Source organism: Ranitomeya imitator, chromosome 4 (assembly GCF_032444005.1).
Source record: "Ranitomeya imitator isolate aRanImi1 chromosome 4, aRanImi1.pri, whole genome shotgun sequence".
Classification (NCBI taxonomy): Eukaryota; Metazoa; Chordata; class Amphibia; order Anura; family Dendrobatidae; genus Ranitomeya; species Ranitomeya imitator.
The window spans coordinates 14879139-14905550 of record NC_091285.1 but is presented as its reverse complement, the minus strand read 5'-3'; the positions used below and the strand labels follow the sequence as shown (position 1 = coordinate 14905550).

At 50.5% G+C, this 26412-nt stretch overlaps 1 protein-coding gene across 4 annotated transcripts in view; it reads left to right on the top strand.

Moving 5' to 3' along the window:
* The window catches only part of LOC138675136 (aldo-keto reductase family 1 member C1-like), a 184130-nt gene that overhangs the window by 45190 nt on the left and 112528 nt on the right, over nt 1-26412 (top strand). Inside the window, exons 1-6 of one of the 4 annotated variants that reach the window (XM_069763140.1) lie at nt 1519-1828; nt 2003-2176; nt 2263-2379; nt 2472-2549; nt 2669-2791; nt 3117-3226. The exons of 1 other annotated variant lie outside the window; for it this stretch is intronic. In XM_069763140.1, the coding sequence (XP_069619241.1) occupies nt 1745-1828; nt 2003-2176; nt 2263-2379; nt 2472-2549; nt 2669-2791; nt 3117-3226 (686 nt within the window). In that variant the 5' untranslated portion in view covers nt 1519-1744. Of the gene's footprint in view, nt 1-1518; nt 1829-2002; nt 2177-2262; nt 2380-2471; nt 2550-2668; nt 2792-3116; nt 3227-26412 lie in introns of those variants that run through there. 2 more of the 4 variants (XM_069763138.1, XM_069763136.1) reach the window with 2 other exon arrangements.

Genomic DNA, 26412 nt, shown 5'->3' with positions numbered 1-26412 from the left:
TGTGGTGGACAGGTTGCAGCAGATTTGGACTCATGTAGTGGACAATTTGACCTTGTCCCAGGAGAAGGCTCAACGTTTCGCTAATCGCAGACGCTGTGTGGGTCCCCGACTTCGTGTTGGGGATTTGGTTTGGTTGTCTTCTCGTCATATTCCTATGAAGGTTTCCTCTCCTAAGTTTAAACCTCGTTTCATTGGTCCGTATAGGATTTCTGAGGTTCTTAATCCTGTGTCTTTTCGTCTGACCCTTCCAGATTCTTTTTCCATTCATAACGTATTCCATAGGTCATTGTTGCGGAGATACGTGGCACCTATGGTTCCATCTGTTGATCCTCCTGCCCCGGTTTTGGTGGAGGGGGAGTTGGAGTATATTGTGGAGAAGATTTTGGATTCTCGTGTTTCAAGACGGAAACTCCAGTATCTGGTTAAGTGGAAGGGTTATGCTCAGGAAGATAATTCCTGGGTCTTTGCCTCTGATGTCCATGCTCCCGATCTTGTTCGTGCCTTTCATATGGCTCATCGTGGTCGTCCTGGGGGCTCTGGTGAGGGTTCGGTGACCCCTCCTCAAGGGGGGGGTACTGTTGTGAATTCTGTGGCAGAGCTCCCTCCTGTGGTCACAAGTGGTACTTCGGCTGATTCTCTCTATGAGCTTCCGTTGGTGGAGGAGAGTGGTACTGCGCCTTCTGAGTTTCCTTCCTCAGGTGTTGTGGTGAAGTCGTTAGGTGCTGCTCTATTTAACTCCACCTAGTGCTTTGATCCTGGCCTCCAGTCAATGTTCTAGTATTGGACCTGTTTCCTCCTGGATCGTTCCTGTGGCCTGCTGCTCTGCATAGCTAAGTTCCGCTTTTGTTATTTTGTTTGCTGTTTTTTCTGTCCAGCTTGCTTATTTGATTTTTCTTGCTTGCTGGAAGCTCTGGGACGCAGAGGGTGTACCTCCGTGCCGTTAGTTCGGTACGGAGGGTCTTTTTGCCCCTTTGCGTGGTTGTTTGTAGGGTTTTGTGTTGACCGCAAAGTTACCTTTCCTATCCTCGCTCTGTTCAGAAAGTCGGGCCTCACTTTGCTAAATCTATTTCATCTCTACGTTTGTCTTTTCATCTTAACTCACAGTCATTATATGTGGGGGCTGCCTTTTCCTTTGGGGTATTTCTCTGAGGCAAGGTAGGCTTATTTTCTATCTTCAGGCTAGCTAGTTTCTCAGGCTGTGCCGAGTTGCATAGGGAGCGTTAGGCGCAATCCACGGATGCCTCTAGTGTGGTTGGAGAGGATTAGGGATTGCGGTCAGCAGAGTTCCCACGTCTCAGAGCTCGTTCTATGTTTTTGGGTTATTGTCAGGTCACTGTATGTCTGACTTCTATGTCCATTGTGGTACTGAATTACCTCATCATAACAGTGATCCAGTCTGATTGACACTCTGGATCAAGTTGTTCCAGTTTCATGCTTACCTGGGATCAGAAGGGAACTTTTCCCCTTTAAGGGCAAATTCTCTCATGCTTTATGGTTTTTTATCTAGTTTACTCCTTATGAAACAATCAGGATGACACAGCCTTCTGCAGTTTCTCTGTGACCTTTCTCTTCATTTTTCACCTCACATGTGTTTATTTAGCTACTAACCAATGACGCTGCAGAATCTCTGCCGACTAGACATCCACCTTCACTGACCTATAGGACGGGCTGTACGGTTGGGGAAGGACTAGATAAAATACAGGCAGCACCTTGTGCACTTTGAGACACTGGGACACATTACACCATGGCTCTGAAGCCGGACTCCTACGTGGTGCTGAACGATGGGAATAAAATGCCGGTGATCGGATTTGGCACCGGGACGGACACGGTGAGTGCATCAGACATAAAGCAGCGGCTGCTCCACTGAATCCAAGGCAAAGCGGCATTACTGCTGGTCTCTCGCCACCGCAATGTTCCCCCATTTGAGACACTGTGCCATCTCTCCGTGTTTCATTTGCCCCACAGAGGAACAATGAGATTTATCAAAATTGCATTTTATCAGGCTAAGTACACCATGGAACATGCCGGTGAGAGCACCAAGGTCGCCATTGACGCTGGATACCGCCACATCGACTGCGCCTTTTTATACGGGAATGAGGTCCAGATCGGCCAAGCCATTAGATCAAAGATTGCGGATGGGACTGTGAAGAGGGAAGACATTTTTTACACTGGGAAGGTGACCAATCAAAATATTCTTTTCACTTTAACATGGCCACTAGGTGGCGATGACGAGCTGTTACAGGTTTTTAATTTATTCTGCAGCTTTGGTGCAATAACCACACACCTGAGAGGGTCCGACTGGGGTTGGAGAAATCTCTGAAGGATCTGCAGCTGGATTACATGGATCTCTTCCTGATCCACCACCCAGTGGAGTTTAAGGTTTGTAGATATATGTGTATGGGATCGACCGCGGCTCCCAATCAGATCAGAGCAGAAGACATTATATGTGAACTCTATTTTTTCCCCTCCAGCCCGGAGATGATCCCTTTCCCACAGATGAAAATGGGAAAGTGGTTTTTCATAACACAGATATCCGAGAAACATGGAAGGTAAAATATATGAAAGATTATGGGTGACTGTGGGGAGAATAACTTCTCCTCCACCATACGGGGTAAGATTCCCATTTTCGGATGGAACATCTCTCTAATTATCTTACCATAACCTCTAGGCTATGGAAGCGTGCAGAGACGCCGGCCTCGTCCGATCCATCGGAGTCTCCAATTTTAACCACCGGCAACTGGAGCTGATTCTCAACATGCCAGGACTCAAGTACAAACCAGTGTGCAACCAGGTACATATCACCGACCAGTAAGGATCAATCACACATAATATCCTAAGAAATTAGAAAAACTTGTAATTTAAAAAAAAAAAAAAACACAGACATTCTTCCCTACAGGTTGTGTGTGGTATTGCAGTACAGCTCCTTCCACATTAATGGAGTTGCAATACCAAATATAACCCATAGAGAGTTGTGGCGCTGTTTGTAAAAAAAAAAAAAGAAGGAGCCAAGTTGTAATATTTTGCCATCAACATGTCGTTTAGAGTGAAATATTTTTTACTATTGCATCTTATCAACACTATTATATATAGTAATGAGCCATTATATCTCTGCACAGGTGGAATGTCACATATTCCTCAATCAGAGCAAATTACTGGAGTTCTGCAAATCTCGTGATATCGTGCTGGTCGGATACAGTGTACTGGGGACCAGCAGAATAGAGGGCTGGTAAGAACAAGAACATGGTTTTATTACATGTGATGAGGTCCAAGAAAAAGGCAAATATAATAATATTATTGCAATAATACTGCCTCTTTTGTACAAGAACACAACTACTATAATGCTGCACCTATGTACAAGAATATAACTACTATAATACTGTCCCCTATGTACAAGAATATAACTACTATAATACTGCCCCTATGTACAAGAATATAACTACTATAATACTGTCCCTATGTACAAGAATATAACTACTATAATACTGCCCCTATGTACAAGAATATAACTACTATAATACTGCCCCTATGTACAAGAATATAACTACTATAATACTGCTCCTATGTACAAGAATATAACTACTATAATACTGCTCCTATGTACAAGAATATAACTACTATAATACTGCCCCTATGTACAAGAATATAACTACTATAATACTGCCCCTATGTACAAGAATATAACTGCTATAATACTGCTCCTATGTATAAGAATATAACTACTATAATACTGTCCCCTATGTACAAGAATATAACTACTATATTATTGCTCCTATGTACAAGAATATAACCACTATAATACTGCTCCTATGTATAAGAATATAACCACTATAATACTGCTCCTATGTACAAGAATATAACTACTATAATACTGCTCCTATGTACAAGAACTTAACTACTATAATACTGCTCCTATGTACAAGAATATAACTACTATAATACTGCTCCTATGTACAAGAATATAACTACTATAATACTGCTCCTATGTACAAGAATATAACTACTATAATACTGCTCCTATGTACAAGAATATAACTACTATAATACTGTCCCCTATGTACAAGAATATAACTACTATAATACTGCTCCTATGTACAAGAATATAACTACTATAATACTGTCCCCTATGTACAAGAATATAACTACTATAATACTGCTCCTATGTACAAGAATATAACTACTATAATACTGCTCCTATGTACAAGAATATAACCACTATAATACTGCTCCTATGTATAAGAATATAACCACTATAATACTGCTCCTATGTACAAGACTATAACCACTATAATACTGCTCCTATGTACAAGAATATAACCACTATAATACTGCTCCTATGTACAAGAACTTAACTACTATAATACTGCTCCTATGTACAAGAATATAACTACTATAATACTGCTCCTATGTACAAGAATATAACTACTATAATACTGCTCCTATGTACAAGAATATAACTACTATAATACTGCTCCTATGTACAAGAATATAACTACTATAATACTGTCCCCTATGTACAAGAATATAACTACTATAATACTGCTCCTATGTACAAGAATATAACTACTATAATACTGCTCCTATGTACATAAATATAACTACTATAATACTGTCCCCTATGTACAAGAATATAACTACTATAATACTGCTCCTATGTACAAGAATATAACTACTATAATACTGCTCCTATGTACAAGAATATAACTACTATAATACTGCTCCTATGTACAAGAATATAACTACTATAATACTGCTCCTATGTACAAGAATATAACTACTATAATACTGCCCTTATGTACAAGAATATAACTACTATAATACTGCCCCTATGTACAAGAATATAACTACTATAATACTGCTCCTATGTACAAGAATATAACTACTATAATACTGCTCCTATGTACAAGAATATAACTACTATAATACTGCTCCTATGTACAAGACTATAACCACTATAGTACTGCTCCTATGTACAATAATATAACCACTATAATACTGCTCCTATGTACAAGAATATAACTACTATAATACTGCTCCTATGTACAAGAATATAACTACTATAATACTGCTCCTATGTACAAGAATATAACTACTATAATACTGCTCCTATGTACAAGAATATAACTACTATAATACTGCTCCTATGTACAAGAATATAACTACTATAATACTGCTCCTATGTACAAGAATATAACTACTATAATACTGCTCCTATGTACAAGAATATAACTGCTATAATACTGCCCCTATGTACAAGAATACAACTACTATAATACTGCTCCTATGTACAAGAATATAACTACTATAATACTGCCCCTATGTACAAGAATACAACTACTATAATACTGCTCCTATGTACAAGAATACAACTACTATAATACTGCTCCTATGTACAAGAATATAACTACTATAATACTGCTCCTATGTAAAAGAATATAACTACTATAATACTGCTCCCATGTACAAGAATATAACTACTATAACTGCTCCCATGTACAAGAATATAACTACTATAATACTGCCCCTATGTACAAGAATATAACTACTATAATACTGCCCCCATGTACAAGAATACAACTACTATAATACTGCTCCTATGTACAAGAATATAACTACTATAATACTGCTCCTATGTACAAGAATATAACTACTATAATACTGCCCTTATGTACAAGAATACAACTACTATAATACTGCTCCTATGTACAAGAATATAACTACTATAATACTGCTCCTATGTACAAGAATATAACTACTATAATACTGCTCCTATGTACAAGAATATAACTACTATAATACTGCTCCTATATACAAGAATATAACTACTATAATACTGCTCCTATGTACAGGAATATAACTACTATAATACTGCCCCTATGTACAAGAATACAACTACTATAATACTGCTCCTATGTACAAGAATATAACTACTATAATACTGCCCTATGTACAAGAATATAACTACTATAATACTGCTCCTATGTACAAGAATATAACTACTATAATACTGCTCCTATGTACAGGAATATAACTACTATAATACTGCCCCTATGTACAAGAATACAACTACTATAATACTGCCCCCATGTACAAGAATACAACTACTATAATACTGCTCCTATGTACAAGAATATAACTACTATAATACTGCTCCTATGTACAAGAATATAACTACTATAATACTGCTCCTATGTACAAGAATATAACTACTATAATACTGCTCCTATATACAAGAATATAACTACTATAATACTGCTCCTATGTACAGGAATATAACTACTATAATACTGCCCCTATGTACAAGAATACAACTACTATAATACTGCTCCTATGTACAAGAATATAACTACTATAATACTGCCCTATGTACAAGAATATAACTACTATAATACTGCTCCTATGTACAAGAATATAACTACTATAATACTGCCCCTATGTACAAGAGTATAACTACTATAATACTGCCCCTATGTACAAGAATATAACTACTATAATACTGCCCCTATGTACAAGAATATAACTACTATAATACTGCTCCTATGTACAAGAGTATAACTACTATAATACTGCCCTCTATGTACAAGAATATAACTACTATAATACTGCCCCTATGTACAAGAATATAACTACTATAATACTGCTCCTATGTACAAGAATATAACTGCTATAATACTGCTCCTATGACCAAGAATATAACTACTATAATACTGCTCCTACGTACAAGAATATAACTACTATAATACTGCTCCTATGTACAAGAATATAACTACTATAATACTGCTCCTATGTACAAGAATATAACTACTATAATACTGCTCCTACGTACAAGAATATAACTACTATAATACTGCCCCTATGTACAAGAATATAACTACTATAATACTGCTCCTATGTACAAGAATATAACTGCTATAATACTGCCTCCTAGCTGTGAGGACGTGTCTCAGCAGTTCTCCTCATATCTGGAGTAAGTCTGTGGAGGGGCCACCCTGGGCAGGAGAAGCTCCCCAAGCAAGACCCAGGCTTCTCGGCCTACACTGGGAGAAAGCTCCCAGGTTCCTTGTAATGAGAATACAGATCCCAGAGCCGCCATTAAGTAATGTAAAACAAGAAGCCAAAGCTCCACTGCTGCCATGAAGTAAGAAAGCAGAGTGAATGTGAGTAAAGTTATGGAAGATTCACCAGTTCCAGTGACAACAAGGAAACCTGAGGTAAAAGTGTCAGTAAATAAATGCAGCAAAGCCCAAGGTCCAGTAATTCCCCAAAGGAAATTTCTGTCAGTGAACAGCCCCAGCCTGGTGCGGAGAAGGTGAAGCAGCCGCCATTACTGACCTCCGGTGTGCGGCTCACTCCTCCACACAGGCAGAGCCGGACATCTCTGGAGAGGCAGACATGGCAGGAAAACCTGCAGCAGCGCGACATGGTGACCGGTGTGGCACGCTGAGGACGCACAAGGGCGCAGGTGAGCCGCAGCAATAAAAGTGCTGTGGGGCCCGGAGCCTGCGGTGACACCATAAAGTCATCTGAGGTAAAACCTGCATTCATACTCCCAGAGCCATACCTCCCAACGTTTGAAGATGGGATAGATGGACAAAGTTTGCGGCGCGCAACGCGCGCCGCGGCAAATTTTAGGCCACGCCTCTGACCACTCCCGTTCACTAGTCACACCCATATCCACATCTAAACCACACCCATTTAGCACTGCTGATCAAACTGTTCATAAAGAATAATTATAAACAAAAAAATATGGCCACACAGTGCTCCATACTGTATAATTGCCGCACACAATGCTCCATACTGTATAATGGCCACACATGATGCTCCATACTGTATAATGGCCACACATAATGCTCCATACTGTATAATGACCGCACATGATGCTCCATACTGTATAATGGCCACACATAATGCTCCATACTGTATAATGACCGCACATGATGCTCCATACTGTATAATGGCCACACATAATGCTCCATACTGTATAATGACCGCACATGATGCTCCATACTGTATAATGGCCACACATGATGCTCCATACTGTATAATGGCCACACATGATACTCCATACTGTATAATGACCGCACATGATGCTCCATACTGTATAATGGCCACACATGATACTCCATACTGTATAATGACCGCACATGATGCTCCATACTGTATAATGGCCACACATAATGCTCCATACTGTATAATGACCGCACATGATGCTCCATACTGTATAATGGCCACACATAATGCTCCATACTGTATAATGACCGCACATGATGCTCCATACTGTATAATGACAGCACATGATGCTCCATACTGTATAATGGCCACACATAATGCTCCATACTGTATAATGACCGCACATGATGCTCCATACTGTATAATGACCGCACATGATGCTCCATACTGTATAATGACCGCACATGATGCTCCATACTGTATAATGACAGCACATGATGCTCCATACTGTATAATGGCCACACATAATGCTCCATACTGTATAATGACCGCACATGATGCTCCATACTGTATAATGGCAGCACATGATGCTCCATACTGTATAATGACCGCACATGATGCTCCATACTGTATAATGGCCACACATAATGCTCCATACTGTATAATGACCGCACATGATGCTCCATACTGTATAATGGCAGCACATGATGCTCCATACTGTATAATGACTGCACATGATGCTCCATACTGTATAATGGCCACACATAATGCTCCATACAGTATAATGACCGCACATGATGCTCCATACTGTATAATGACAGCACATGATGCTCCATACTGTATAATGGCCACACATAATGCTCCATACTGTATAATGACCGCACATGATGCTCCATACTGTATAATGGCCACACATGATGCTCCATACTGTATAATGACCGCACATGATGCTCCATACTGTATAATGGCCACACATAATGCTCCATACTGTATAATGACCGCACATGATGCTCCATACTGTATAATGGCCACACCTAATGCTCCATACTGTATAATGACCGCACATGATGCTCCATACTGTATAATGGCCACACATAATGCTCCATACTGTATAATGACCGCACATGATGCTCCATACTGTATAATGACCGCACATGATGCTCCATACTGTATAATGGCCACACATAATGCTCCATACTGTATAATGACCGCACATGATGCTCCATACTGTATAATGACCGCACATGATGCTCCATACTGTATAATGACCGCACATGATGCTCCATACTGTATAATGGCAGCACATGATGCTCCATACTGTATAATGACCGCACATGATGCTCCATACTGTATAATGGCCACACATAATGCTCCATACTGTATAATGACCGCACATGATGCTCCATACTGTATAATGGCAGCACATGATGCTCCATACTGTATAATGACCGCACATGATGCTCCATACTGTATAATGGCCACACATAATGCTCCATACAGTATAATGACCGCACATGATGCTCCATACTGTATAATGACAGCACATGATGCTCCATACTGTATAATGGCCACACATAATGCTCCATACTGTATAATGACCGCACATGATGCTCCATACTGTATAATGGCCACACATAATGCTCCATACTGTATAATGACCGCACATGATGCTCCATACTGTATAATGACCGCACATGATGCTCCATACTGTATAATGGCCGCACATGATGCTCCATACTGTATAATGGCCGCACATGATGCTCCATACTGTATAATGGCCGCACATGATGCTCCATACTGTATAATGGCCGCACATGATGCTCAATACTGTATAATAACCGCACACGATGCTCCATACTGTATAATGACCGCACATGATGCTCCATACTGTATAATGACCGCACATGATGCTCCATACTGTATAATGACCGCACATGATGCTCCATACTGTATAATGACCGCACATGATGCTCCATACTGTATAATAACCGCACACGATGCTCCATACTGTATAATGACCGCACATGATGCTCCATACTGTATAATGACCGCACATGATGCTCCATACTGTATAATGACCGCACATGATGCTCCATACTGTATCATGGCCGCACATGATGCTCCATACTGTATAATGACCGCACATGATGCTCCATACTGTATAATAACCGCACATGATGCTCCATACTGTATAATAACCGCACACGATGCTCCATACTGTATAATGGCCACACATAATGCTCCATACTGTATAATGACCGCACATGATGCTCCATACTGTATAATAACCGCACATGATGCTCCATACTGTATATTGGCTGCACATGATGCTCCATACTATATAATGGCCGCACATGATTCTCAATACTGTACAATGACCGCACATGATGCTCCATACTGTATAATGGCCGCACATGATTCTCAATACTGTATAATGACCGCACATGATGCTCAATACTGTATAATGACCGCACACGATGCTCCATACTGTATATTGGCTGCACATGATGCTCCATACTGTACAATGACCGCACATGATGCTCCATACTGTATAATGGCCGCACATGATTCTCAATACTGTATAATGACCGCACATGATGCTCAATACTGTATAATGACCGCACATGATGCTCCATACTGTATAATGACCGCACATGATGCTCCATACTGTATAATAACCGCACACGATGCTCCATACTGTATATTGGCTGCACATGATGATCCATACTGTACAATGACCGCACATGATGCTCCATACTGTATAATGGCCGCACATGATGCTCAATACTGTATAATGACCGCACATGATGCTCCATACTGTATAATGGCCGCACATGATGCTCAATACTGTATAATGACCGCACATGATGCTCCATACTGTATAATGACCGCACATGATGCTCCATACTGTATAATAACCGCACACGATGCTCCATACTGCACATGATGCTCCATACTGTACAATGACCGCACATGATGCTCCATACTGTATAATGGCCGCACATGATGCTCAATACTGCATAATGACCGCACATGATGCTCCATACTGTATAATGACCGCACATGATGCTCCATACTGTATAATAACCGCACACGATGCTCCATACTGTATATTGGCTGCACATGATGCTCAATACTGTATAATGACCGCACATGATGCTCCATACTGTATAATGACCGCACATGATGCTCCATACTGTATAATGGCCACACATAATGCTCCATACTGTATAATGGCCACACATAATGCTCCATACTGTATATTGGCCGCACATGATGCTCCATACTGTATAATGGCCACACATGATGCTCAATACTGTATAATGACCGCACATGATGCTCCATACTGTATAATGGCCACACATGATGCTCAATACTGTATAATGGTCACACATAATGCTCCATACTGTATATTGGCCGCACATGATGCTCCATACTGTATAATGGCCACACATGATGCTCCATACTGTATAATGGGCAGACATGATGCTCAATACTGTATAATGACCGCACATGATGCTCCATACTGTATAATGGCCACACATGATGCTCAATACTGTATAATGGCCACACATAATGCTCCATACTGTATATTGGCCGCACATGATGCTCCATACTGTATAATGGCCACACATGATGCTCCATACTGTATAATGGCCACACATGATGCTCAATACTGTATATTGGCCGCACATGATGCTCCATACTGTGTAATGACCGCACATGATGCTCCATACTGTATATTGGCCGCACATGATGCTCCATACTGTATAATAACCGCACATGATGCTCAATACTGTATAATGACCGCACATGATGCTCCATACTGTATAATAACCGCACATGATGCTCCATACTGTATAATGGCCGCACATGATGCTCAATACTGTATAATGACCGCACATGATGCTCCATACTGTATAATGACCACACATAATGCTCCATACTGTATAATGGCCACACATAATGCTCAATACTGTATATTGGCCGCACATGATGCTCCATACTGTATAATGACCGCACATGATGCTCCATACTGTATAATGGCCCCACATGATGCTCCATACTGTATAATGGCCGCACATGATGCTCCATACTGTATAATGGCCGCACATGATGCTCAATACTGTATAATGACCGCACATGATTCTCAATACTGTATAATGACCGCACATGATGCTCAATACTGTATAATGACCGCACATGATGCTCCATACTGTATAATAACCGCACATGATGCTCCATACTGTACAATGACCGCACATGATGCTCCATACTGTATAATGGCCCCGCCCCCACATGATACTTTGTACCGTATAATGGCCACACATAGCTACTCCTACACACACGGCTCCGCTCCATACATCTCGTACACACACGGCACTACTCCGTACACCTCGTACACACACGGCTCCGCTCTATACACATTGCACACGCTCCGTATACTTTGAGCACGCATGGCTCTGCTCTGTACACCTCATACACACGTGGCTCCGCTCCATACACCTTTCACACTCTGCTCTGATCCGCACACCTACACACACGACTCCGCTCCTTTCACATGCTGCTCCGCTCCGTACATCTCGTACACACGCGGCTGTGCTCCATACACCTCATACACACGCGGCTGTGCTCCGTACACCTCGTACACACGCGGCTGTGCTCCGTACACCTCGTACACACGGCTCCGTACACCTCTTACACACGATTCCGCTCCGTACACCTTTCACATGCTGCTCCGCTCCGTACACACGCGGCTGTGCTCCATACACCTCGTACACACGCGGCTGTGCTCTGTACACCTTGTACACATGGCTCCGTATACCTCTTACACACGACTCCGCTCCGTACACCTTTCACATGCTGCTCCGCACACCTCGTACACACGCGGCTGTGCTCCGTACACCTCGTACATATGGCTCCGTACACCTTTCACAGTACGAGGTGCACCGAGCGGAGCCGCGTGTGTGTACGAGGTGCACCGAGCGGAGCCGCGTGTGTGTACGAGGTGCACCGAGCGGAGCCGCGTGTGTGTACGAGGTGCACCGAGCGGAGCCGCGTGTGTGTACGAGGTGCACCGAGCGGAGCCGCGTGTGTGTACGAGGTGCACCGAGCGGAGCCGCGTGTGTGTGTCTGTGTACGAAGTGTACTGAGCGGAGCCTCAGCCGCGTGTGTGTACGAGGTGCACCGAGCGGAGCCGCGTGTGTGTACGAGGTGCACCGAGCGGAGCCGCGTGTGTGTACGAGGTGCACTGAGCGGAGCCGCGTGTGTGTACGAGGTGCACTGAGCGGAGCCGCGTGTGTGTACGAGGTGCACCGAGCGGAGCCGCGTGTGTGTACGAGGTGCACCGAGCGGAGCCGCGTGTGTGTGTCTGTGTACGAAGTGTACTGAGCGGAGCCTCAGCCGCGTGTGTGTACGAGGTGCACCGAGCGGAGCCGCGTGTGTGTACGAGGTGCACCGAGCGGAGCCGCGTGTGTGTACGAGGTGCACTGAGCGGAGCCGCGTGTGTGTACGAGGTGCACTGAGCGGAGCCGCGTGTGTGTACGAGGTGCACCGAGCGGAGCCGCGTGTGTGTACGAGGTGCACTGAGCGGAGCCGCGTGTGTGTACGAGGTGCACCGAGCGGAGCCGCGTGTGTGTCTGTGTACGAAGTGTACCGAGCGGAGCCTCAGCCACGTGTGTGCACCAAGCGGAGCTGCAGCTTGTAATTAGCACATGATGATACAGTGACTATCATAGGGGATTAGGCTTAGCACTTTTATGCCTGGGGAAATAAAGCAGCCACATTGATGTGTTGTCATTCTCTCCCAGGGAGCTGCAGCTGCTCCTCCTCCACAATGCACTGGACGGAGGAGTCATCTCTGTGACATCCACTACTCACTGATCTGCATCTCTCCCATTAGCAGCCTCCAGTCCTCTCATGGTCTGCTGCTTACATTGCCCCCGGCACCCAGGCTGTGTCCGGCTCTGTTATGTCCCCTCAGGTGTCCTCTCTCTCTGAACTGTGAGGCACACTGAAGACTCAGGAACGTACCGACGGGGAAGGGGCGTGGCCTAACAAAAGGGGGCGGTGACAGCAGCATCAACTGTTCTGTCTGCGGGACTCTCTGCGTCCCGTGCAGGACAGACGGGGCAAGCATCAAATCCGGGGCAGTCCCGCACAATGAGGGACGGTTGGGAGGTATGCCAGAGCCATTGTCCAAGGCAAAACCTGAGAGAAGATGGCGCGAGCACCAGAGCTGCAGCCGGCGGAGGAGATACCGGCCCTGGTGAAGAAGATGGGGGAATTACAGGAGCACAAACAGATGCTGCAAATGGAGACTGAGGTGATTCATAAACTAAAGGCCGCTCATCCTGACAGGAAAGCCGTGTGTGACCAGAGACTACTCACTGGGTGTGAAGCCGGCAAATGTGGTCAGGGACATAGACTGGGGAGGATGGGGCCCCTGGCAGAGACCTACAGGGACATAGACTGTATACTGGGGAGGATGGGGCCCCTGGCAGAGACCTACAGGGACATAGACTGTATCCTGGGGAGGATGGGGCCCCTGGCAGAGACCTACAGGGACATAGACTGTATCCTGGGGAGGATGGGGCCCTTGGCAGAGACCTACAGGGACATAGACTGTATCCTGGGGAGGATGGGGCCCTTGGCAGAGACCTACAGGGACATAGACTGTATCCTGGGGAGGATGGGGCCCCTGGCAGAGACCTACAGGGACATAGACTGTATCCTGGGGAGGATGGGGCCCCTGGCAGAGACCTACAGGGACATAGACTGTATCCTGGGGAGGATGGGGCCCTTGGCAGAGACCTACAGGGACATAGACTGTATCCTGAGGAGGATGGGGCCCCTGGCAGAGACCTACAGGGACATAGACTGTATCCTGGGGAGGATGGGGCCCCTGGCAGAGACCTACAGGGACATAGACTGTATCCTGGGGAGGATGGGGCCCCTGGCAGAGACCTACAGGGACATAGACTGTATCCTGGGGAGGATGAGGCCCCTGGGAGAGACCTACAGGGACATAGACTGTATCCTGGGGAGGATGGGGCCCCTGGCAGAGACCTACAGGGACATAGACTGTATCCTGGGGAGGATGGGGCCCCTGGCAGAGACCTACAGGGACATAGACTGTATCCTGGGGAGGACGGGGCCCCTGGCAGAGACCTACAGGGACATAGACTGTATCCTGGAGAGGATGGGGCCCCTGGCAGAGACCTACAGGGACATAGACTGTATCCTGGAGAGGATGGGGCCCCTGACAGAGACCTACAGGGACATAGACTGTATCCTGGGGAGGACGGGGCCCCTGGCAGAGAACTACAGGGACATAGACTGTATCCTGGGGAGGACGGGGCCCCTGACAGAGACCTACAGGGACATAGACTGTATCCTGGGGAGGATGGGGCCCCTGACAGAGACCTACAGGGACATAGACTGTATCCTGGAGAGGATGGGGCCCCTGGCAGAGATCTACAGGGACATAGACTGTATCCTGGAGAGGATGGGGCCCCTGGCAGAGATCTACAGGGACATAGACTGTATCCTGGGGAGGATGGGGCCCCTGACAGAGACCTACAGGGACATAGACTGTATCCTGGAGAGGATGGGGCCCCTGGCAGAGACCTACAGGGACATAGACTGTATCCTGGGGAGGATGGGGCCCCTGGCGGAGACCTACAGGGACATAGACTGTATCCTGAGGAGGATGGGGCCCCTGGCAGAGACCTACAGGGACATAGACTGTATCCTGGAGAGGATGGGGCCCCTGGCAGAGACCTACAGGGACATAGACTGTATCCTGGGGAGGACGGGGCCCCTGACAGAGACCTACAGGGATATAGACTGTATCCTGGGGAGGACGGGGCCCCTGGCAGAGACCTACAGGGACATAGACTGTATCCTGGGGAGGATGGGGCCCCTGGCAGAGACCTACAGGGACATAGACTGTATCCTGGGGAGGATGGGGCCCCTGGCAGAGACCTACAGGGATATAGACTGTATCCTGGGGAGGATGGGGCCCCTGGCAGAGACCTACAGGAACAGAGACTGTATCCTGGGGAGGATGGGGCCCCTGGCAGATATCTACAGGAATATAGACTGTATACTGGTGAGGATGGGGCCCCTGGCAGATATCTACAGGAATATAGACTGTATACTGGTGAGGATGGGGCCCCTGGCAGAGACCTACAGGAGCATAGACTGTATCCTGGAGAGGATGGGGCCCCTGGCAGAGACCTACAGGGACATAGACTGTATCCTGGGGAGGACGGGGCCCCTGGGAGAGACCTACAGGGACATAGACTGTATCCTGGGGAGGACGGGGCCCCTGGCAGAGACCTACAGGGACATAGACTGTATCCTGGGGAGGATGGGGCCCCTGGCAGAGACCTACAGGGACATAGACTGTATCCTGGGGAGGATGGGGCCCCTGGCAGAGACCTACAGGGATATAGACTGTATCCTGGGGAGGATGGGGCCCCTGGCAGAGACCTACAGGAACAGAGACTGTATACTGGTGAGGATGGGGCCCCTGGCAGATATCTACAGGAATATAGACTGTATACTGGTGAGGATGGGGCCCCTGGCAGAGACCTACAGGGACATAGACTGTATCCTGGGGAGGATGGGGCCCCTGGCAGAGAACTACAGGGACATAGACTGTATCCTGGGGAGGATGGGGCCCCTGGCAGAGACCTACAGGGACATAGACTGTATCCTGGGGAGGATGGGGCCCCTGGCAGATATCTACAGGGACATAGACTGTATCCTGGGGAGGATGGGGCCCCTGGCAGAGACCTACAGGGACATAGACTGTATCCTGGGGAGGATGGGGCCTCTGGCAGAGACCTACAGGGACATAGACTGTATCCTGGGGAGGATGGGGCCCCTGGCAGAGACCTACAGGAACAGAGACTGTATACTGGGGAGGATGGGGCCCCTGGCAGAGACCTACAGGGACATAGACTGTATCCTGGGGAGGATGGGGCCCCTGGCAGAGACCTACAGGAACAGAGACTGTATCCTGGGGAGGATGGGGCCCCTGGCAGAGACCTACAGGGACATAGACTGTATCCTGGGGAGGATGGGGCCCCTGGCAGAGACCTACAGGGACATAGACTGTATCCTGGGGAGGATGGGGCCCCTGGCAGAGACCTACAGGAACAGAGACTGTATACTGGGGAGGATGGGGCCCCTGGCAGAGACCTACAGGGACATAGACTGTATCCTGGGGAGGATGGGGCCCCTGGCAGAGACCTACAGGGACATAGACTGTATCCTGGGGAGGATGGGGCCCCTGGCAGAGACCTACAGGGACATAGACTGTATACTGGGGAGGATGGGGCCCCTGGCAGAGACCTACAGGAACAGAGACTGTATACTGGGGAGGATGGGGCCCCTGGCAGAGACCTACAGGGACATAGACTGTATCCTGGGGAGGATGGGGCCCCTGGCAGAGACCTACAGGGACATAGACTGTATCCTGGGGAGGATGGGGCCTCTGGCAGAGACCTACAGGAACAGAGACTGTATCCTGGGGAGGATGGGGCCCCTGGCAGAGACCTACAGGGACATAGACTGTATCCTGGGGAGGACGGGGCCCCTGGCAGAGACCTACAGGGACATAGACTGTATCCTGGGGAGGATGGGGCCCCGGGCAGAGACCTACAGGGACATAGACTGTATCCTGGGGAGGATGGGGTCCCTGGCAGAGACCTACAGGGACATAGACTGTATACTAGGGAGGACGGGGCCCCTGGCAGAGACCTACAGGGACATAGACTGTATCCTGGAGAGGATGGGGCCCCGGGCAGAGACCTACAGGGACATAGACTGTATACTAGGGAGGATGGGGTCCCTGACAGAGACCTACAGGGACATAGACTGTATCCTGGGGAGGATGGGGCCCCTGGCAGAGACCTACAGGGACATAGACTGTATCCTGGGGAGGATGGGGCCCCTGGCAGAGACCTACAGGGACATAGACTGTATCCTGGGGAGGATGGGGCCCCTGACAGAGACCTACAGGGACATAGACTGTATCCTGGGGAGGATGGGGCCCCTGGCAGAGACCTACAGGAGCATAGACTGTATCCTGGGGAGGATGGGGCCCCTGACAGAGACCTACAGGGACATAGACTGTATCCTGGGGAGGATGGGGCCCCTGGCAGAGACCTACAGGGACATAGACTGTATCCTGGGGAGGATGGGGCCCCTGGCAGAGACCTACAGGAGCATAGACTGTATCCTGGGGAGGATGGGGCCCCTGACAGAGACCTACAGGGACATAGACTGTATCCTGGGGAGGATGGGGCCCCTGGCAGAGACCTACAGGAGCATAGACTGTATCCTGGGGAGGATGGGGCCCCTGGCAGAGACCTACAGGAGCATAGACTGTATCCTGGGGAGGATGGGGCCCCTGGCAGAGACCTACAGGGACATAGACTGTATCCTGGGGAGGACGGGGCCCCTGGGAGAGAACTACAGGGACATAGACTGTATCCTGGGGAGGATGGGGCCCCTGGCAGAGACCTACAGGGACATAGACTGTATACTGGGGAGGATGGGGCCCCTGGCAGAGACCTACAGGGACATAGACTGTATACTGGGGAGGATGGGGCCCCTGGCAGAGACCTACAGGGACATAGACTGTATACTGGGGAGGATGGGGCCCCTGGCAGATATCTACAGGGACATAGACTGTATCCTGGGGAGGATGGGGCCCCTGGCAGATATCTACAGGGACATAGACTGTATCCTGGGGAGGACGGGGCCCCTGGCAGAGACCTACAGGGACATAGACTGTATCCTGGGGAGGATGGGGCCCCTGGCAGAGACCTACAGGGACATAGACTGTATCCTGGGGAGGATGGGGCCCCTGGCAGAGACCTACAGGGACATAGACTGTATCCTGGGGAGGATGGGGCCCCTGGCAGAGACCTACAGGGACATAGACTGTATCCTGGGGAGGACGGGGCCCCTGGCAGAGACCTACAGGGACATAGACTGTATCCTGGGGAGGATGGGGCCCCTGGCAGAGACCTACAGGGACATAGACTGTATACTAGGGAGGACGGGGCCCCTGGCAGAGACCTACAGGGACATAGACTGTATCCTGGAGAGGATGGGGCCCCTGGTAGAGATCTACAGGGACATAGACTGTATCCTGGGGAGGACGGGGCCCCTGGCAGAGACCTACAGGGACATAGACTGTATCCTGGGGAGGATGGGGCCCCTGGCAGAGACCTACAGGGACATAGACTGTATCCTGGGGAGGATGGGGCCCCTGGTAGAGATCTACAGGGACAGAGACTGTATCCTGGAGAGGACGGGGCCCCTGGCAGAGATCTACAGGGACATAGACTGTATCCTGGGGAGGACGGGGCCCCTGGCAGAGACCTACAGGGACATAGACTGTATCCTGGAGAGGATGGGGCCCCTGGCAGAGACCTACAGGGACATAGACTGTATCCTGGGGAGGACGGGGCCCCTGGCAGAGACCTACAGGGACATAGACTGTATCCTGGGGAGGATGGGGCCCCTGGCAGAGATCTACAGGGACATAGACTGTATCCTGGAGAGGATGGGGCCCCTGGCAGAGACCTACAGGGACATAGACTGTATCCTGGGGAGGATGGGGCCCCTGGCAGAGACCTACAGGGACATAGACTGTATCCTGGGGAGGATGGGGCCCCTGGCAGAGACCTACAGGGACATAGACTGTAACCTGGAGAGGACGGGGCCCCTGGCAGAGATCTAAAGGGACATAGACTGTATCCTGGGGAGGATGGGGCCCCTGGCAGAGATCTACAGGGACATAGACTGTATCCTGGAGAGGATGGGGCCCCTGACAGAGACCTACAGGGACATAGACTGTATCCTGGGGAGGATGGGGCCCCTGGCAGAGACCTACAGGGACATAGACTGTATCCTGGGGAGGATGGGGCCCCTGGCAGAGACCTACAGGGACATAGACTGTATCCTGGGGAGGATGGGGCCCCTGGCAGATATCTACAGGGACATAGACTGTATTCTGGGGAGGATGGGGCCCCTGGCAGAGATCTACAGGGACATAGACTGTATCCTGGGGAGGATGGGGCCCCTGGCAGAGATCTACAGGGACATAGACTGTATCCTGGGGAGGATGGGGCCCCTGGCAGAGACCTACAGGGACATAGACTGTATCCTGGGGAGGATGGGGCCCCTGGCAGAGATCTACAGGGACATAGACTGTATCCTGGGGAGGATGGGGCCCCTGGCAGAGACCTACAGGGACATAGACTGTATCCTGGGGAGGATGGGGCCCCTGGCAGAGATCTACAGGGACATAGACTGTATCCTGGAGAGGATGGGGCCCCTGACAGAGACCTACAGGGACATAGACTGTATCCTGGGGAGGATGGGGCCCCTGGCAGAGACCTACAGGGACATAGACTGTATCCTGGGGAGGATGGGGCCCCTGGCAGAGACCTACAGGGACATAGACTGTATCCTGGGGAGGATGGGGCCCCTGGCAGATATCTACAGGGACATAGACTGTATTCTGGGGAGGATGGGGCCCCTGGCAGAGATCTACAGGGACATAGACTGTATCCTGGGGAGGATGGGGCCCCTGGCAGAGACCTACAGGGACATAGACTGTATCCTGGGGAGGATGGGGTCCCTGGCAGAGACCTACAGGGACATAGACTGTATCCTGGGGAGGATGGGGCCCCTGGGAGAGACCTACAGGGACATAGACTGTATCCTGGGAAGGATGGGGCCCCTGGTAGAGACCTACAGGGACATAGACTGTATCCTGGGGAGGATGGGGCCCCTGGTAGAGACCTACAGGGACATAGACTGTATCCTGGAGAGGATGGGGCCCCTGGCAGAGACCTACAGGGACATAGACTGTATCCTGGGGAGGATGGGGCCCCTGGCAGAGATCTACAGGGACATAGACTGTATCCTGGGGAGGATGGGGCCCCTGGCAGAGACCTACAGGGACATAGACTGTATCCTGGAGAGGATGGGGCCCCTGGCAGAGACCTACAGGGACATAGACTGTATCCTGGAGAGGATGGGGCCCCTGGCAGAGACCTACAGGGACATAGACTGTATCCTGGAGAGGATGGGGCCCCTGACAGAGACCTACAGGGACATAGACTGTATCCTGGGGAGGATGGGGCCCCTGGCAGAGACCTACAGGGACATAGACTCTATCCTGGGGAGGATGGGGCCCCTGGTAGAGACCTACAGGGACATAGACTGTATCCTGGAGAGGATGGGGCCCCTGGCAGAGATCTACAGGGACATAGACTGTATCCTGGGGAGGATGGGGCCCCTGGCAGAGACCTACAGGGACATAGACTGTATCCTGGGGAGGATGGGGCCCCTGGCAGAGACCTACAGGGACATAGACTGTATCCTGGGGAGGATGGGGCCCCTGGCAGAGATCTACAGGGACATAGACTGTATCCTGGGGAGGATGGGGCCCCTGACAGAGAACTACAGGGACATAGACTATATCCTGGGAAGGATGGGGCCCCTGACAGATATCTACAGGGACATAGACTGTATCCTGGGGAGGATGGGACCCCTGACAGAGAACTACAGGGACATAGACTGTATCCTGGGGAGGACGGGGCCCCTGGCAGGAACCTACAGGGACATAGACTGTATCCTGGGGAGGATGGGGCCCCTGGCAGAGACCTACAGGGACATAGACTGTATCCTGGAGAGGATGGGGCCCCTGACAGAGACCTACAGGGACATAGACTGTATCCTGGGGAGGATGGGGCCCCTGGCAGAGATCTACAGGGACATAGACTGTATCCTGGAGAGGATGGGGCCCCTGGCAGAGACCTACAGGGACATAGACTGTATCCTGGAGAGGATGGGGCCCCTGGCAGATATCTACAGGGACATAGACTGTATCCTGGAGAGGATGGGGCCCCTGGCAGATATCTACAGGGACATAGACTGTATCCTGGAGAGGATGGGGCCCCTGGCAGAGACCTACAGGGACATAGACTGTATCCTGGAGAGGATGGGGCCCCTGGCAGAGACCTACAGGGACATAGACTGTATCCTGGGGAGGATGGGGCCCCTGGCAGAGACCTACAGGGACATAGACTGTATCCTGGGAAGGATGGGGCCCCTGGCAGAGACCTACAGGGACATAGACTGTATCATGGAGAGGATGGGGCCCCTGGCAGAGACCTACAGGGACATAGACTGTATCCTGGAGAGGATGGGGTCCCTGACAGAGACCTACAGGGACATAGACTGTATCCTGGAGAGGATGGGGCCCCTGGCAGAGACCTACAGGGACAGAGACTGTATCCTGGGGAGGATGGGGCCCCTGGCAAAGACCTACAGGGACATAGACTGTATCCTGGGGAGGATGGGGCCCCTGGCAGAGACCTACAGGGACATAGACTGTATCCTGGGGAGGATGGGGCCCCTGGCAGAGACCTACAGGGACATAGACTGTATCCTGGAGAGGATGGGGCCCCTGGCAGAGACCTACAGGGACAGAGACTGTATCCTGGGGAGGATGGGGCCCCTGGCAAAGACCTACAGGGACATAGACTGTATCCTGGAGAGGATGGGGCCCCTGGCAGAGACCTACAGGGACATAGACTGTATCCTGGGGAGGATGGGGCCCCTGACAGAGATCTACAGGGACATAGACTGTATCCTGGGGAGGATGGGGCCCCTGGCAAAGACCTACAGGGACAGAGACTGTATCCTGGGGAGGATGGGGCCCCTGGCAGAGATCTACAGGGACATAGACTGTATCCTGGAGAGGATGGGGCCCCTGGCAGAGACCTACAGGGACATAGACTGTATCCTGGGGAGGATGGGGCCCCTGGCAGAGACCTACAGGGACATAGACTGTATCCTGGAGAGGATGGGGCCCCTGGCAGAGACCTACAGGGACATAGACTGTATACTGGTGAGGATGGGGCCCCTGGCAGAGACCTACAGGGACATAGACTGTATCCTGGAGAGGATGGGGCCCCTGGCAGAGACCTACAGGGACATAGACTGTATCCTGGGGAGGATGGGGCCCCGGGCAGAGACCTACAGGGACATAGACTGTATCCTGGGGAGGATGGGGCCCCTGGCAGAGACCTACAGGGACATAGACTGTATCCTGGAGAGGATGGGGCCCCTGGCAGAGACCTACGGGGACATAGACAGTATCCTGGAGAGGATGGGGCCCCTGGCAGAGACCTACAGGGACATAGACTGTATCCTGGGGAGGATGGGGCCCCTGGCAGAGACCTACGGGGACATAGACAGTATCCTGGAGAGGATGGGGCCCCTGGCAGAGACCTACAGGGACAGAGACTGTATCCTGGGAAGGATGGGGCCCCTGGCAGATATCTACAGGGACATAGACTGTATACTGGAGAGGATGGGGCCCCTGGCAGAGACCTACAGGGACATAGACTGTATCCTGGAGAGAATGGGGCCCCTGGCAGAGACCTACAGGGACATAGACTGTATCCTGGAGAGAATGGGGCCCCTGGCAGAGACCTACAGGGACATAGACTGTATCCTGGAGAGAATGGGGCCCCTGGCAGAGACCTACAGGGACATAGACTGTATACTGGGGAGGATGGGGCCCCTGGCAGAGATCTACAGGGACATAGACTGTATCCTGGGGAAGATGGGGCCCCTGGCAGAGACCTACAGGGACAGAGACTGTATCCTGGGGAGGATGGGGCCCCTGACAGAGACCTACAGGGACATAGACTGTATACTGGGGAGGATGGGGCCCCTGGCAGAGATCTACAGGGACATAGACTGTATCCTGGAGAGAATGGGGCCCCTGGCAGAGACCTACAGGGACAGAGACTGTATCCTGGGGAGGATGGGGCCCCTGGCAGAGACCTACAGGGACATAGACTGTATACTGGGGAGGATGGGGCCCCTGGCAGAGATCTACAGGGACATAGACTGTATCCTGGGGAAGATGGGGCCCCTGGCAGAGACCTACAGGGACATAGACTGTATCCTGAGGAGGATGGGGCCCCTGACAGAGACCTACAGGGACATAGACTGTATACTGGGGAGGATGGGGCCCCTGGCAGAGACCTACAGGGACATAGACTGTATCCTGGGGAGGATGGGGCCCCTGACAGAGACCTACAGGGACATAGACTGTATACTGGGGAGGATGGGGCCCCTGGCAGAGACCTACAGGGACATAGACTGTATCCTGGGGAGGATGGGGCCCCTGACAGAGACCTACAGGGACATAGACTGTATACTGGGGAGGATGGGGCCCCTGGCAGAGATCTACAGGGACATAGACTGTATCCTGGGGAGGATGGGGCCCCTGGCAGAGACCTACAGGGACATAGACTGTATCCTGGGGAGGATGGGGCCCCTGGCAGAGACCTACAGGGACATAGACTGTATCCTGGGGAGGATGGGGCCCCTGGCAGAGACCTACAGGGACATAGACTGTATACTGGGGAGGATGGGGCCCCTGGCAGAGATCTACAGGGACATAGACTGTATCCTGGGGAGGATGGGGCCCCTGGCAGAGACCTACAGGGACATAGACTGTATCCTGGGGAGGATGGGGCCCCTGGCAGAGACCTACAGGGACATAGACTGTATCCTGAAGAGGATGGGGCCCCTGACAGAGACCTACAGGGACAGAGACTGTATCCTGGGGAGGATGGGGCCCCTGGCAGAGACCTACAGGGACATAGACTGTATCCTGGGGAGGATGGGGCCCCTGGCAGAGATCTACAGGGACATAGACTGTATCCTGGAGAGGATGGGGCCCCTGGCAGAGACCTACAGGGACATAGACTGTATCCTGGGGAGGATGGGGCCCCTGGCAGAGACCTACAGGGACATAGACTGTATCCTGGGGAGGATGGGGCCCCTGACAGATATCTACAGGGACATAGACTGTATCCTGGAGAGGATGGGGCCCCTGGCAGAGATCTACAGGGACATAGACTGTATCCTGAGGAGGATGGGGCCCCTGGCAGAGACCTACAGGGACATAGACTGTATACTGGGGAGGATGGGGCCCCTGGCAGAGAACTACAGGGACATAGACTGTATCCTGGAGAGGACGGGGCCCCTGGCAGAGACCTACAGGGACATAGACTGTATCCTGGGGAGGATGGGGCCCCTGGCAGAGACCTACAGGGACATAGACTGTATCCTGGAGAGGACGGGGCCCCTGGCAGAGACCTACAGGGACATAGACTGTATCCTGGGGAGGATGGGGCCCCTGGCAGAGACCTACAGGGACATAGACTGTATCCTGGGGAGGATGGGGCCCCTGGCAGAGACCTACAGGGACATAGACTGTATCCTGGAGAGGACGGGGCCCCTGGCAGAGACCTACAGGGACATAGACTGTATCCTGGGGAGGATGGGGCCCCTGGCAGAGACCTACAGGGACATAGACTGTATCCTGGAGAGGATGGGGCCCCTGGCAGAGACCTACAGGGACATAGACTGTATACTGGGGAGGATGGGGCCCCTGGCAGAGACCTACAGGGACATAGACTGTATCCTGGAGAGGATGGGGCCCCTGGGAGAGACCTACAGGGATATAGACTGTATCCTGGAGAGGATGGGGCCCCTGGCAGAGACCTACAGGGACATAGACTGTATCCTGGAGAGGACGGGGCCCCTGGCAGAGACCTACAGGGACATAGACTGTATCCTGGGGAGGATGGGGCCCCTGGCAGAGACCTACAGGGACAGAGACTGTATCCTGGGGAGGATGGGGCCCCTGGCAGAGACCTACAGGGACATAGACTGTATCCTGGGGAGGATGGGGCCCCTGGGAGAGACCTACAGGGACATAGACTGTATCCTGCGGAGGATGGGGCCCCTGGCAGAGACCTACAGGGACATAGACTGTATCCTGGGGAGGATGGGGCCCCGGGCAGAGACCTACAGGGACATAGACTGTATCCTGGGGAGGATGGGACCCCTGGCAGAGACCTACAGGGACATAGACTGTATCCTGGGGAGGATGGGGCCCCTGGCAGAGACCTACAGGGACATAGACTGTATCCTGGGGAGGATGGGGCCCCTGGCAGAGACCTACAGGGACATAGACTGTATCCTGGAGAGGACGGGGCCCCTGGCAGAGACCTACAGGGACAGAGACTGTATCCTGGAGAGGATGGGGCCCCTGGCAGAGACCTACAGGGACATAGACTGTATCCTGGAGAGGATGGGGCCCCTGGCAGAGACCTACAGGGACATAGACTGTATCCTGGGGAGGATGGGGCCCCTGGCAGAGACCTACAGGGACATAGACTGTATCCTGGAGAGGATGGGGCCCCTGGCAGAGACCTACAGGGACATAGACTGTATCCTGGGGAGGATGGGGCCCCTGGCAGAGACCTACAGGGACATAGACTGTATCCTGAGGAGGATGGGGCCCCTGGCAGAGACCTACAGGGACATAGACTGTATCCT